At 39.9% G+C, this 15,003-nt stretch overlaps 2 protein-coding genes across 4 annotated transcripts in view; one reads left to right on the top strand and one right to left on the bottom strand.

Annotated features, from left to right (window-relative positions):
* Positions 1-7,153, top strand: part of rgl2 (ral guanine nucleotide dissociation stimulator-like 2) — a 25,047-nt gene extending 17,894 nt beyond the window's left edge. For 2 of the 3 annotated variants that reach the window (XM_008324186.3, XM_008324188.3), the window contains 9 exons: positions 318-377; positions 946-1,032; positions 1,134-1,166; positions 1,451-1,572; positions 1,676-1,762; positions 1,859-1,952; positions 2,156-2,380; positions 4,577-4,691; positions 5,175-7,153. In XM_008324186.3, the coding sequence (XP_008322408.1) occupies positions 318-377; positions 946-1,032; positions 1,134-1,166; positions 1,451-1,572; positions 1,676-1,762; positions 1,859-1,952; positions 2,156-2,380; positions 4,577-4,691; positions 5,175-5,356 (1,005 nt within the window). In that variant the 3' untranslated portion in view covers positions 5,357-7,153. The remainder of the gene's footprint in view (positions 1-317; positions 378-945; positions 1,033-1,133; positions 1,167-1,450; positions 1,573-1,675; positions 1,763-1,858; positions 1,953-2,155; positions 2,381-4,576; positions 4,692-5,174) is intronic. The other variant, XM_008324187.3, reaches the window with a different exon arrangement.
* A 1,551-nt stretch (positions 7,154-8,704) lies between these two features.
* Positions 8,705-14,616, bottom strand: dnase2 (deoxyribonuclease II, lysosomal). Its single transcript, XM_008324189.3, has 7 exons — positions 14,276-14,616; positions 13,568-13,665; positions 13,192-13,360; positions 12,098-12,200; positions 11,761-11,925; positions 9,777-9,971; positions 8,705-9,692 (listed from the first exon to the last, which is right to left on the bottom strand). The coding sequence occupies exons 2-7, from the start codon at positions 13,663-13,665 to the stop codon at positions 9,331-9,333; spliced, it is 1,092 nt and encodes a 363-aa protein (XP_008322411.1). The 5' UTR covers positions 14,276-14,616; the 3' UTR covers positions 8,705-9,330.
* Positions 14,617-15,003: the final 387 nt, after the last annotated feature.

Here is a 15,003-nt window from a genome sequence, read left to right as displayed (position 1 = left end):
AAATGAGAAGCAACTCATTGCACCAGTTGGGGTTAAATAACTTGTTGCCAGCTGAAAGATAATCACCCATGCAGTAATTATCCAATAGGAGGCTCCTACCTATTTGCTTCGTTAAATCCAGGTGGCGACTTTTTTTTTGGCCAGGCAGTGTATTAGGTCACATGTCCATGCAAATGGATTAGAGTGAGCCAATTCCTATATTTAGACTATATTATTAAACCCTTTATGTTTATTCATTTTTTATTATATATTTTGTTGTTGTTTTTTAATGTCAAGATTAAATACACAAACTTTTTCGTCCTGTCTTTGTCTTTCAGGAGGGCACTTCAAAGTTTGCAAACACTGACAACAGACTCAACAACAGGCATCACAGTAAGGTGAGGCGATTGGGAATATCCCTGGTTTTTATACACTAATTTTATCATTTAGATTTGAAAATCAAACATTGTGACAAAAAATATGATCAAATTGATCTGAAATAAACTCATGATGTGATTCAATGGTAAAAATGAACATGCAAAACTACTTGAAAGAATGCAGGAGAAAATCAAGTTATATCATGCAGTAGGGACAGAACTCCGACGTAGGTCGAGGATCCTCTGTATATGTGAAAAGATATTACAGTATCAGGTACTAAACCCAGTCAGCTGCTGCACCATCAGAGCTGTGGTCATTAAAATAAAGGAAATACAGTGACCCTGCTGCAGGTTGATTAGGAATTACTTTCCAGAGAGTAAAGCTTTTCTATTACTTTTCTAAGTACAGCAGTCAACACTGATGCTGTTGTCAGGGTTTGATGGAGGTCAAGGATGAAAAGGATGGACCGTGGAGCAGCTGCAGCTGCAGGGTGGAACACTACTGATTTTTTTTTATGTTCTCAAATGGAAAATCCACAATAAAGTTTAAAAATAATTATTTTTTATTTATCTCTCTTTTCTGAAACAGTCCAGCGCTCAGGGCACTGTGCCTTACCTGGGTATCTTCCTCACAGACCTCACTATGTTGGACACAGCAGTCAAAGACAGGCTTGATGTAAGTTCATCTCACCTCAGTCACAAATACACACACACACACACACACACATATTTTTTTTCAAAAATCATCCAAACTAAATACTGTCACCTCCTTTTCAGAATGGCTACATCAACTTTGACAAAAGGCGACGGGTGAGTGATGGTCCTACTTTGAAAAAAAAAAAAATTAAAAAACACGGGTTGTCAAACTCAATCACTCAAGGGGCAGAAATCCTTTTTAAGTCAGCAAAAAAAGATGTACGAGCTACATTCACAAAAGACATTGTGCGAGGCGCTGGCTACAGCCAGACATCGTGAGGCTCATGATGAGAACAGGACAGTCTACCCAGAGGAGCCTAAATGTGTATGGGCCTCTGTATTATGAGATTTTATAATGGAACATCTGTCTTTGTGTGTGTGTGTGTGTGTGTTAACAGGAATTTGAGGTTTTAGCTCAGATCCGTCTCCTGCAGTCTTCCTGTAAAAACTGTGTGTTCAGCAGCGATGAGTCCTTCATACAGTGGTACCAGAGTGTGCCCACGCTGAGTGAGGAGGAGAGGTAACACACACACACACAAACACACACTCACACACACAAGACAGATGCCACCATTTCACTTTATAATTAAAGAAATAAATCCAAACCGTCCTCTGTGTCACAGTTACAGACTGTCCAATGAAATCGAAGCGCCCAATGAGCCGAGCCCTCGGGGTTTAACTCCAACCGTCATCATCACACAGTGTCCAGAGTGAGTTTGACCTTACGTGCACACACACACTTATCACTTCATTAAATATACTCTACATTATAAATATGTGTGTATTTTTTGGGGGGGTCCGTTCAGTCTAAGCACTTCCAGGACCAGTCTGCCCGGTGACAACGACGGCCCCTTTGAGTTCTCCTCACCAGTCAATCACCTGCTTTCTAAACTCACCAAGGTAAAAAAGAAAACTGTCACATTTACTTGAGCTGGGATTTTGCATAGTTTCATATATTTATGAATGAAAAGAATAACAATAAGAATGAAGATAGTTAGCTCCTTGGACAATAGAAATGGACAGGACATTGTCCCTCTACGTCAACAACTCCTTCCAGCTAATTACCCTCAACAACACCACCACCCTACTCTATTCTTCTGCAGCATATGAGATCCCCATCTGTGTCCTGTCTGGACGTAGACACGTCGCCTTCCACCAACGACTCCACCCCTGCCACCCTGACTCCGTCCACTCCCACCAAGTCCCACCGCAGATCTGCCTCCTGTGGCAACAACCCACCCACCAGCCTGCAGGGGTCAGGGGCCGACATGAGAATCATCAGGATACGGATGGAGCTGCAGGACGGAAACTTGTATCGTAGCATTCTGGTACTGTCCAACGGAATTCTTATCTTTTATGTATATATTAATGTGTGACTATAATGCTAACAGATTCATTTTAGGCCTTTTTGGTGGTGTAGTGGTTAGCACTGTTGCCCCATAGCAAGAATGTCATTGGTTTGTTGGATGTTGGTAGCTACTATTAAAATGACCAGACTAAAGTAATCGACCTACAATGACAATTTATATATTTGTAAATAAAAATAAAGAATATAATTATCTATTAAATATATATTTGCTCCATATACTTGATTATAAGTTTAAGATTTACTGGCAGATCGTTTATTGGGCGCCCCATGGTCTAGAAAATGAAGAGAATTAGCCTCAGGCTTAATCGGTTAAATGTGTTATTGAGACATTGAAATGTTTAAACTTGATCTGTAGTGTTTTGCCCAGAGGCAAATCCACAACACGGCTAGAACCATACACTTGGTCGTGGAACAACACACTCATCCAAAACCTATGTACGGAATTTGAAAATCAGACAAATCACAACTGAGCAGACAATCTGAAGTGTTGGCTTTGTTTCAAGCATTATTAGTGTTTCACTTAAATCAAAGGCAGCGCATGAAGTCTGTGAGACCATTTTTAATTGTCTCTGATGTGAGCAAATTGTAAAATAAGGCGTGTCTGTTTCCGTGTACAGTAAGTGTGTCAGGAGGATGGCGGGTAAAAGATCACAGCAGATAGTTCATTGTCTGTCTACCATGAGTCTTGTTGATAGAAATTGATGCATTGATTTGTTTTTCTTATGCAAAAATAACACTGTAGATAGATTAAAATCATTGTGGTTTCAACCACCAGTCGGCTGAGTTTAGTTGGATTTAGTTTCCTCTAACACATTGCTCACGGTTCATTTGCTCTAATTATACGTTTGTGCAAAGTGAATGATTAGTACTCATATCAACATGAGGTACAACAGGCCAAGGAATGTTACAGAACCAGAACAGAGTGTGTTGAATGACAAACATCCGTCTGTGAAAGCTGGAGGTTCTTCAAACTCTTAGCTTTTCTCGATCCATTTGTGTCTGATAAAGGGCCACATTGGAAAAGCTGGTTAGTGGGCTTGCTTTAGAGCTAGTTTCATACTCATTTTTTTCTGGAAAGTCAGTCCCTGAGATAAGAGTCTTGAATCTTTAAGATGGTGCGGTATTACTGGTCCGCAGTAACGGCTGATACCGGCTGATTGGTCCTTGGTACAAAAAAGGTTGGGAACCACTTTAGAGTACACACTATAGTAAACATTATACTGCATACAGTATTAATCAAGCACAATAAGTAGCCTGTAATATTGTAATTATTAATGAACAAATACTGTCACATTGTACATTGAAGAGGTAAGTGCCAAATGACTTATGTTGAACTCTATACAATAGACTTTATTTATAACATGCATGTTTTGCTCTGGTGGGCCACATAAAATTATGTGGTGGACCATATTTGACCCACGGGCCTGAGATTTGACACATGTGGCATAAAGAGTCAAAATAGGCACCACGTCCTGAAGCACAGTAGTTTAGTGAGTTGAAGAAACTAAACAGACTGACGATACATGTGACACTATTGTGCTAATCTGTACAAAGTCAAACTCTTACATTTGAAATGTAGTAAATAGTCTGTCCTTCTTTGTTTAGTTTTTATATATTTGTGACGTTTGTCATATGGCTGAATTAGTTATGCTTTTTATTTTATCAAGGTTCATTATGGACATTTTTATGTTTATTTTCTAAATCAATGAAGTCACAATGCTAAGATTGTGGCGTAGTTATTACTTGGGGCCAACCAGTAAATGATGTTTTTGGCCGACTTTATCTGTTGTTTCCATTTCTTTGTCTCTGTTACTGCTACAGTTGTTACCCAGTGGCTAGTATTTTAGCTGCTCCAAAGAGCGATGTTATTTAAACAATTCTTATTTTTGCCCTGCAGTTTGACCAATAAAGTCATCATTTTACTTTAATCCAGATACACTGCAGCAGCTCCGGCAACCGTGACACAGTGAAAAAAAGATTCCAGAATTATCTCTGACGGCGACACACTGCACTTACAGCCTCGTCCCCTTATCAGCAAGGCTCCCATTAATGATAGTCATCAGAGTCAGAGTGTCAGGGTGAAATGGACTCAGGGTATCATTAGTGGAAATCAAGCTGTCTTACAGTCACTATTGTTGTCCTCTATCGCCCTCAGGTTACCAGCAATGATAAGACGCCCACTGTGATCAGCTCTGCCCTTGAAAAGCACAATCAGGACCCAAAACAGACGTCCAAGTATGAGCTGATCCAACTGCTGCCTGAAGGAAAAGGTAAATATGTAGTTGTTAAAAAAACCGCTGCCGTCTTTTGACGTGCTAAATCTTTACTTCAGATGTTTTTATTTGGTCATAGTATTTACACTTGGCTGTACTTAATTATTAGTCTGCATAGCATAGCAAATTATACCAATTAAAGATCTGTTTGATGTAGTTGTCAAAATGTCATGACATGATACCAAAAGGTAATTGCTGGAGTGGCAGTAAAGTACAGTGGTGCAGGTGTGCTTCCTGAGTGAGTTCTGGGTTCAGGGCTTGGTGGAGGAGGTGGGGGGGGGGTCACTTCAGCAGCATGAATCTATGTTAAGTTTCACTAAAGCTAAAGACACGCTACAGAATTTACTGCCAGATTTAGCCAAAATTCGGAAATGGTTGACGTCTGCACTCGAACTGAGTGGAGCTGATGTCTGTAGATATCCATGAAGTACTCTGTCTGCTCAAGCAGCTTATGTTTTTTTACTTCTTTCCTTTTTTTAGAACTCCTCATCCCTGCTACAGGAAATGTCTTCTACGCCATGACGCCCTCTAGCGTGGACTTCCTGTTGAGAAGGAAAGGTGGGAACACACCTCTGGGCCCACAGCCCATCAGCACAGAGACCAGCGCCACATTTCCTCGCATCAAGGCCAAAGGAAGGAGACTAGTCAGGACTTTATTTTGACATTGGTTGCTCTTCAACTTTGTCCACTGTGTTTTTGTTTCTTCAGGCCTTCAGTCCCTGCAGTCATGAACTCGGGACAACGTTTAAAAGAGAATTGTTGTGGGCTTTTCCGAACAAAACGAAACACATGCCTTTATGCCACGATACGACCAAACATGAAGAGGCCAAGTTGGTCCGACACATCCGACCTCCTCGCTGTTGTCCTGAAATCACCACAAGAACTGCAGAAGAACAGCTTCATTTTTCTGTTATTTTTTCCCTCACCACATGGATTGATCATTTAAATGACCAAGGAAAGACTTTTGGTTTGTGCGTTTGTCGTCTAGCACTTTTAATGCAACTTTGTTTTTATTATTCTATAAGTCCATGACTAAAACTGTTTCCATTTTTTACTAACAAATAAGCTGTGCTGTTGTCTGTCTCCTCTGTGTCTGATGCAGGATTTTATTTCCTTAAAATCTAAATACGCAGGACACGGTGAAAAACGAGGTGCTTGGATCGATGAAAAGTTAAAAATGAAGCAGCACAAATGGATAAACCGTAGCAAAACACTGGAGCTTGTTTTGTACATATTTATATATTTTGTAGGTCTGCGTGATGCTGTGTTTACTGTTTACTGACGCGAAGCTTGATGTCCACGTGTTCAGATCGTCAAACGAGCGTTTCATGTCTATCAGCAGGTCGACACATTTACAGGCAGCGAGGGATGAAGCGAATTTGTTTTGTTGCGGCTGCAGAAATTGATATTTTTCCGTAAGCTTTGACTGTTTGGCTGACTTTTCACCTGCTCAAGGAATAGTACAGGTGTTTGGTTTGGTTTTTACTGAAGTGTGTTAATATAATACATTGACACATTGTCAGTCCTGGAGCTTTAAGAGTCAAGGGTAAGTCTATGAGGTGTAGTGGTTCGGTTGTTTGCTTTATGAATCTCTCACCTGCACCAAAGTCCACTGTGAAAATGCTCATTTTTAGCTGAAAGGGAGGGACAGTGAAACAGTGGTCTGTTGCTGCTAGCTCGGTCAGTTTGTGTGTTTAATTTAAGTACTAACATGAAAATTACAAACCTTATATTCATTAAATGATTTGTGCTTAAAGATGGAGGCAAAGGATGAGCAACAAGCCCTGTGTCCCTTGATGTAAAATTGTTGATTTTCTCAATGGACTTAGGTGTGAAAGATTTCATTTTATAATATGTTTAACATATTAATATTATTTAAATCCAGTGGGCCTTACACAAGCGAGGCCCACTGGATTAAAAGAAAGCAAGTAACGATAGTACCTTGGTGTTTACAGTTCCTGGGACTGTGCAGTGAATAAGCAGCTGAAATATATTCTCAAATATTCCAGGAGCTAGTTTTCAGGTTCTTCATCAGATCTTAGGCTGGACCTAATTCATGCAGCCTGGCAGTATCTGTCCTCACTGGTGTTTACAGACATTTTCTCAGCTTTAATTTCACAGTTTGATTCAACTTCTTCTCAGACGTGTAACAAAAAGAAACCTCAACTCTGTCTGATATCTTGTGATCCCTGTGACAGCTGCAGCTCACGGCTGGTGAAGCCTCTAACAGCTCTACAGGCTGAGGCAGGAGCGCGGCTGAACCAGGGAGAGGATTCTGGGTAATAATGATGGATGATGTGTGTTAACATCAGAGCCCAGCTGCTGATAGCTTCAGTGCCTTTCTGCTAAAGGTGCTCACCTTTGTTCCCATCTCTGTGCTGTGTCCTCACATTGGAGCTGTTGATGCACTACATACAGGAGGTCTTATTTTTGTGCTAATAAATTTACTTTTCTATGAATTCACTGCAGTGAGACCTGTTCTTAAAACACGTGTTTAAAGGTCAATTTTAGATGTTTTTCAAACACATTTTGCATCCCTGTTCTGTCTGACATCACCCCCTCAAATCACCTACTGCTGATACCGATATCAATCCGATACCTTCTTTTCTCCTCCAGCAGGCCACGGGCTACCGTTGCCGTGGCGATGGTGTCCCTGTTTACATCATGTCACTCGAAGTAGAGTTGAAAACTAGGGTATTTACTGGACAGGGCTGGGCTATTGTTATTGGGGGGTTTTTTTTTGGGGGGGGGGGAGTTGTTTGTTTTTTATTATTTTGACCAATACTGGATCAATACCGATCCTGAGTATGGTACTGAGCCGTCCCTAGTTTTCATGTTATATAAAACTGGACAAAGAGGGAGTAGATTTTGTTCGATGTTACCAACATACAATCTGGTTATCAGGGTAAACGTATTAGAATATAATAGAGTCTAGGGTTTTTGCAAAGTTTATGTTCAACAGGTGAATCTAGTGTTTTTGGACTGGTTTATCTACAGTATATCAAGTGTTAAAATTTGAGTAGTACCCTGAAACATAAAAACGGTAACTAAAAATATTTCCACACAAAAAATCTTTCTCCGCTTTCATTTTGGGATTCTAAAAGGCATAAAGAGAGAAAAAATGTTTTTTTTAAAAACCCACTTCAGTCCAAGTCATTGTTGCAGACTCATTCAGTAAATTAAGCCTTCTTGATGCATTCACTTTAAATCCATTGTTTTTCAGCTTCAACAAACAAATGTGTTGTTGCTTACGTCCTCTCCGAGAACAAACATTTACCAACTAAAGTTCATTAAAAAAACAGGAAAAACTCTAGGTTTTTCTGAAGGAGCACTGATTCATTTCCCAGCTTCAACCAAAGCTCTCTTTTCATTTCCTGAGCCCTTCTCTCCTCAGAGGCAGGATTTGTAGTCGTTGCTAATTCCACTGCACTTTGAGGTTCGCTGATTTGCATTTCTGCTTCTTCTCAAACTCCCTCTCTGCTCCTTCTCCTCCTGCAGCTTTGTTCCACTTTGCATTTCATTTAGAGGAGGATGCTGAGACTCTTCGGCAGTCAGAAATCATCCACAACAAGTTCCTCTGCCCCGCGGACACGGAGCACATACTTTCCTGAATGAGCTGCTTATTGTGTGTAATGGGCTCAAATGTTCAAGCAATCCCCCACCGTACAGAGGGACCGATGAGTGGATTTGTGTTTTAACTGGGCTTTTCACTCATTTGAAGTGGACAGGACTGAGATGCGGAAAGTTGTCAAGGATGATTTAAGCTTCCTGCGAAGTTATTAACATTTAATATTAAAGCTAAATTAATCAGAGTGACAGGAGTTAAGGTCAGTGACTGATACATAGTAGGACAAACAACCTGTTTGAGGCCCATCACACCTAATAATCATGGACAGATGCATAAGCTCAATATACAACATAGTTAATCATAGGCCAGTGGTTTTCAAAGTGAGGGCCACCAGGGGGCACTAGGACGGTTCAGAAAAGTGAAGGGAAGTTTAGAAAGAAAATGCAGAAAATATTTTTATTACATTTCTACAGAACCATACAACTCATAATCATTCCCACTTTTCCTACGGTACTTGAACTCACCTCGTGTGACAGGTGCAACTTCAGCATAACAACATCACGGTCTGTGTAGACCTGGTGGTTTCTGCCTGTTATCAAGAAGCTCTGCTCCTCAAAGTACCATGCAGCCAGCTACTGAAAATGGACATATTTTTGACTAGAAATAAACCAACAAACCTGTTGTGGGGGGAAAAAAACACCTTAGAACTCGTGGCCAACTAAGATCCAAAAATGTAAGGCAGCAGACAGCAAGACTGGAAACGTTTGGGAACCCCCTGTTAAAGGTGAGCGCATAAATTAAATGGCTTATATTTTACAGATCAAATCATAGATGTCAAAGGTGAATTGTTAGTTTTAGTGAGAATGAGAATCTACATTTAAATTTTAAAAAATAATAATTAGTTTAAAAAATATTTTTATCAGTAAATGTTTTTATGAATTACTAGACAATTCATGCATTTTAATCCTAGGCGACCATACGTGGGGTCGCAACCCCAAGGTTGAGAAACACTGGTCTGCACAGACAAATCCATAAATTGAGCACTCCTGTTCTGTCTGTAGCAGTTCATCAACACTGGACAGTCGTCCCTGAGCAGTTCTCACACTGCAGCGCTGCTGAACGGTACGCCTTCCACACCAGCGGGTTCTGCTGACACACTGTCCCTCCGCCCCGCTCCTCCTCTGCCTCATTGCGATTTATGTCCCCTACACAAATCCAGCCTCCGTCCTGGGACGCCTTACTGCTGACCGCCCACTTGGAGTGGTCCTGACTAGTCTTAAAGGTGAATGTCTGGCCTGGGTTTATGACCTGAATGTCCAGGACCTTCCAGCGCAGGGAGCAGTCTGAGGGGAGGATGCCCCTGGAGCGAATCCAGAACTGGACCAGGAGGTCGGACTGCAGCGCTGGAGCCACCCAGGAGTGGTAGAGGTCTGGCCAAGTAGAAAATGGGAATATTTGTCCCAAAATTAGAACACTGTCATCTATAAGGAATGTTTTTTAAGCAGATGTATTACCATTCTTAAAGGCGGCTCCTTTGGCAAAACTGATAAACTCTGTTCCACCCTTTGATGTCAACGTCACACTGCGATTGGTTGCTGCTTTTACATGTTTTTTCTCACAGACAGCAGCCAGAGCCGGCACCAGGGAAGCGAGGGACTCCGGGACGTCACAGTCGTACACACTGGGCTGATTGATCTGCAGCTGCTCTCCTGTGGTGAGAAACGAGAATGAAGGAAGAAACTGCAGCCACCTGTAGACTCACAGCCTGGTGTTTATTTTCACATTGCTTGGAAACCTTACCCATTTGTGGTTGTTGAATCAAAACCAGTGTCTGGTTTGGTTTTTACTCACACAGCAGAATTTTGTTTTTGACCAAACTGACTGCTCTGTTTCTAATGCCGACAGTTTGTTTTGTGCATTGTAGCTGCTTGTCTTTATCCACACTCAGTCAGGGCTGTCTAATTAATTAGCATTTTGGTGAAGCTAAGTCTAAATGTTAAGCAAAATGGAGGGTGCTGTGCTAATTGGCTAACTGGTAGCTAGGGTCAGCCTTACTTTTGTTATTTTCACTATTTGGTGATATTACTAGTCTGATTTGTACACATTTCTTTGCTAAATCTGTGATATTTATCTGGCTAATATTTGGCTAACCTGTCTTAAACTGGTGTCTCACTTGTAGCTAGTGTTGAACAAATGTTATTTATCTTATTTATCAATCTTGAAACGTCATAGCAAGATATCTGATTCAAAATTATGATTAGGAAAATGCAAATGTTAACTCTGCTAACTTAATGTTTTTGGGGTTTTATGGAGGGGGGGTTCTACTTATTTTCAGTGTTTTTTCATAAGCGTCTTCTAATTTCTGACCTGCGTGCTTAGTATTTATATACATGCTGTGAAAAAGCACTCGATTAATGTGAGGATAAGAGCAGCAAATGGAAACTGTGCCCTGGTTTCAGCTTCTGCCTGTTGGAAGCACGTCAGGAACACTGTCACATGTCCCTGTATCACAGCTGCAGAGGCGACAACATGACAGAGCGAACGCCTGCTGCAGCGTGAGGGGCCACTGTCTATCACTATGGTTACAAACCGCAGATTAATTACAGTAGCACGGGCTGCCAATGCTGCAGCAACACTGCCAACTGCTGGCTGTAACGGCACAATGACACACCCTTCCTCTAACTTTCTGAGGAATAAAACTTGCCGTGGTGTCATCACCTGACTGGATGATTAATTGTGACGGTCACGAGTGAATGTTTTGAGTGAATATTTTCCTCATGATAAAGCAACCTATAATCGAATAAAATGATCCGCTGCTCTAATGCTGACACGTAACTTATGTCTGATTTGAAATGGTTTCGTTGTCAAACAGGAAAAAACACAGTTCTGTGGTTTTGGAAAGTGAAGCCAATGTGGAAAATTGTGAACTCAATACTCCGGAATAACCACCAGGAGGTGACTTAACTGATATAAACAGTCAGAAACCGAATGATAAATCCTAATCTTTCTCTTACAATTTCACAAAATGAATTTCAACAGGATTTTTATCAGGGCTTATATTTGATCTTCTGGAGAAATTCCAGTTTTTCAGCAGTTTTAATCGACTTTGGTTGGTTGAAAAGAAAAAAACCCAGCCATGACCAAGTTTTGCTGTTAACATTCAAAAATTCATATTCATATTCCTCTATTTTTCTAGGTCCATTTATGGTTTTGCTCATTTCTGCCTCTCCTGTCTGTCATTTTCTACCCCTTTCAATTTTGTCCTGTAACAAGAAGATGTCAGTGAACTACTTGAACAATCTACGAAACATTGAATAATGCTGCCTGTATTGTATTAGCATACATCAAAGTCCAAAGCCAGATGTTAAAATTCAAAAATTGTCTCACAGGGGCTAAAACCTAATTTGACAAGTTTGACATCTAAGAAGGTTTCTAACCCTCAAAGAACTGAACTTCTGCTTTTTAGTGAACATCTACATAAAGCTCATATTAAATTACCAATGGTCTGGAAACGTTCCAGTGTGTAGGTAACACAGATGAAGTTTTGCCCGTTGTTGACGCCACTGTCGGGGTAAGAGTACTCTCCCGTCTGTCGTTCGGGGGGGAAGTGAGGGGTGCTGTGGACTAACCAGAAACCTTGGTTTTTGTCGAGCAGCACGACGCCTGAAGAGCAGAGATCAGAGACAACAGTGAGGAATTCAGTCCAGTCTGGAGGGACTTAGGAGCAGGTGGTCCTACGTGTTGCACCTCTGGGTACATGTCAAAGTGAGGTTTGTTTACAATGAAGACTATTCATGCTACAGAACTCTCAGAGTCAGGTTGATGTGCTGTTCACCTTTGGTGTGCCCCCCTATGGTTCCACTGCTGTGTCCCCGTCTGTCACCTGATCCCTGTGGCGGCCTCTGATCATTGTACAGGACGTAGGCCATCTCTGGGTTCTGTGAAGAGAGCAGTGTGTCGGTTACAACTGAAATCAAGCTTGCGATAATTTGGACAAATGAAACATTAGCATATTTCATGTTAAGACGAGACAGAGCCGAGCAGGGGCAGAAACTAATGTAGTCATCGGAGGCCTTTATTACCACGTGAATGTTTCAGAATTTTGGATTTCATATAAGCCATTTAGTTAAATGTTTTATTTTACTATCACTTTACTTATTTTGGGTTTTTGTAGGCTAATTTCTGTTCTTTTTGCTCTTTGGTTGATTCCAACTCTAATGCTTTTAACTTTTAACTATTTTAACTCTAATGCTATTTGGTAATGTTTAGCAAGCTAGCAAAGCTAGATAGTTAGCTAACAAGGTAACCAATAGAACCACCAGAAAATATTTTTTATAATTTTCTATGGCAAACCTTTAGGGGTTATTAATACAATATGCTTTTTGTAATTGTGTACGTGTACATCAATAATGTTTAGTCTAATCTAATAACACTCAGATCATTATAGCTTTTTGGTTTTTCGCTGGCTGTATTTTACGCTGTTACGTAAGACTTCAAACATCTGCATTAAGATCACAAAACCACTGCAGTATTTTCGTTTCCCATTTTCACAATTTAATTTTTTTTGTAGTAAAAAATAGTGTTAATAGAATCACTTCTCGAAGTAAAAATGTCTAAGACTGCATTTCTTCATGTGACCATTGAGGAAAAAATGCAAATAAGCAAAAGATAAATCACAGCTGCATAAACAGACTTGCAGCAAATATCTGAAGAACTGTTTGGTATTCACTGCTTCTCTAGCATAATACCTATGCTAATGTACATCCAAATAAATCAACAACAAAAAGAGGAAGGAAATTAAATACTGGTCACCTTGGATTTGAATAATAAAAAAGAATTCCCTGTCTGTTTGATGTGAAATAACATTATTTCACCCAAAACTAATTTGAACTGTTTCAACAAACAAATCAACCACACACAGACACAGACCTTTCCTTGAGAGTACAGTGGTCCCAAAGTCCTGCCCAGAGCTCCTGTGGTGTCGTTCACTATCACCTTACCTTCAGTCCACCCTTCACTGCCATTGTCCATAAGCAAGTACTTTTCACCATTTTGAGATGAACTGCCATGTTGTTTGGGCAGTTTGTACAGATAGAACCTAGAAAACAAATACAAATACATTTATAATCCTGATTTACATACACAGGTCATAAATAAGGAATAATAATAATAATGATGAGGAGGATGATTCCTCTTGAATCCGAGGTTGTCTCAGTATTAAAAAAGCAACACCAGTGAAGGTATTTAAATTACTACCGAGCATTAGACTTAACGTTTATTTGTTTAAACATTTTTATTATTTTACCAGTCAACCGCTTCCCCTTGGTCATTGTAGCAACTGATTGGTGAGCTGTCGCCCTCCAATGGCACAAAGAAGATCAGCAAGGAAAGGTGCAGAAACATCTAAAGAAGAATTAGATAATTACAGGTCACTGCTAGTAAAGAGCAATGATGTGAAGTGTTGTTACTCAAGTTGACTTTATTTAAACGAGTACTCCCATTTCTGCGATTTAAACAGTGTTATAAAACACAACTCTTATATATAAATATACTATATATATACTTTATATATATATATACTCAGCGATAAAGTGAAGTACTTTTTTCTGGGAAACGTTCTGGGAAAATGGTTATACTTTAGTAAAGTAAATTTATTGCTTTGCTGTTCAAATGTACCACAAATAATTTCTATTAAAAGAATTTCTATTAAAGAATCCAGTTTGTAAGTGATGACTGTCCTTTCCTCAGGCATTGCATTTAATAGCAAAAGTGTATTTTAAATCTGTATTGTTATTTTTACTGTATAATAATGATTAATATATGCGGTAAATAATGACTATGGTGTATGTGACTGGGTGAAGAGTTAAACACAGTAATACCGAAAGAGTTAAACAGTCATTTATATGTCCTAACTGTAGTTTATGGCTTATTTTAGGCGTATAACCTAAAAAAAGTTTCAGGATGTATAAACCACCAAACTTTCAAAGAGCAGAACACTGACAAAAACACTGACCTCTGACCATATGTCTTCGTGATCGACCTCAAATTTTAACTGCGCTCTGGTTTGTTAGCGTGGATCCCTCTGTGTGAACTGATTCCGTACAGGTTTCAATTCCAGTTACAGTCATGTTTTGATTTAAGATATCAAGAGTAGGAAGAGACTGTGACATCACAGATTAGCATGCTAACTGAGAGCCAGCTGGTGACCGCCGTTAAAATAGTGAGACGCAGTTCCAAATGTAGAATAACAACTATACGAAGTAAAAACAATGCAAAGAGTTCGGGGATTTGTTGTAGGCAATTTTATTCACAAGAGAAACAAAATACTCGAGAAGTTGAGGTTGTATCGCTCGTAAATTGCTATTTCCGCGTTCCTCAGGATTCTTTGGCGTCCTTGTTATGATTGGTCAGGTGATTAAAGGCGTCATTAGGTAGGCGGGGTATGCAGTCCTATAAAATAAAATTGGTCAAAGAACTGTACAAAATATAAAAAAATAGTTACATCGAGGGCAACTGGACGGAGTAGGTTTTATGAAGACGTTTCACCTCCCAACCAAGAGGCTTCTTCGGTTCTGGGATACAAAATATAGTTTTTAATCTTCAAAAGCACCCTTAAAAAGACAATACAATACAAAGAAAAACATACGGACTGTGTGGCTTTAACATTTGCTTCTAGTTCCACTCTGTTTGACCAATTATGTTTTTTAACAAAACAAGTAGCTTTGTTCCCCTTTCTTGCTT

The sequence above is a fragment of the Cynoglossus semilaevis genome, chromosome 13 (genome assembly GCF_000523025.1).
Source record: "Cynoglossus semilaevis isolate Cse_v1.0 chromosome 13, Cse_v1.0, whole genome shotgun sequence".
Taxonomy (NCBI): Eukaryota; Metazoa; Chordata; class Actinopteri; order Pleuronectiformes; family Cynoglossidae; genus Cynoglossus; species Cynoglossus semilaevis.
The sequence above is the reverse complement of the archived record's forward strand: the minus strand, read 5'-3'. Positions and strand labels throughout refer to the sequence as shown.

Bases quoted from the DNA above. Each gene is read 5' to 3' on its own strand.
- dnase2 (XM_008324189.3), bottom strand. From the start codon at position 13,665: ATGTTTCTGCACCTTTCCTTGCTGATCTTCTTTGTGCCATTGGAGGGC. The intron at 13,361-13,567 runs GTAAAATAATAA...TTTGTTTTCTAG, and splicing joins CAAGGGGAAGCGGTTGACTG to GTTCTATCTGTACAAACTGC. The intron at 12,201-13,191 runs GTCTGTGTCTGT...CTCTCTTCACAG, and splicing joins CACTGTACTCTCAAGGAAAG to AACCCAGAGATGGCCTACGT.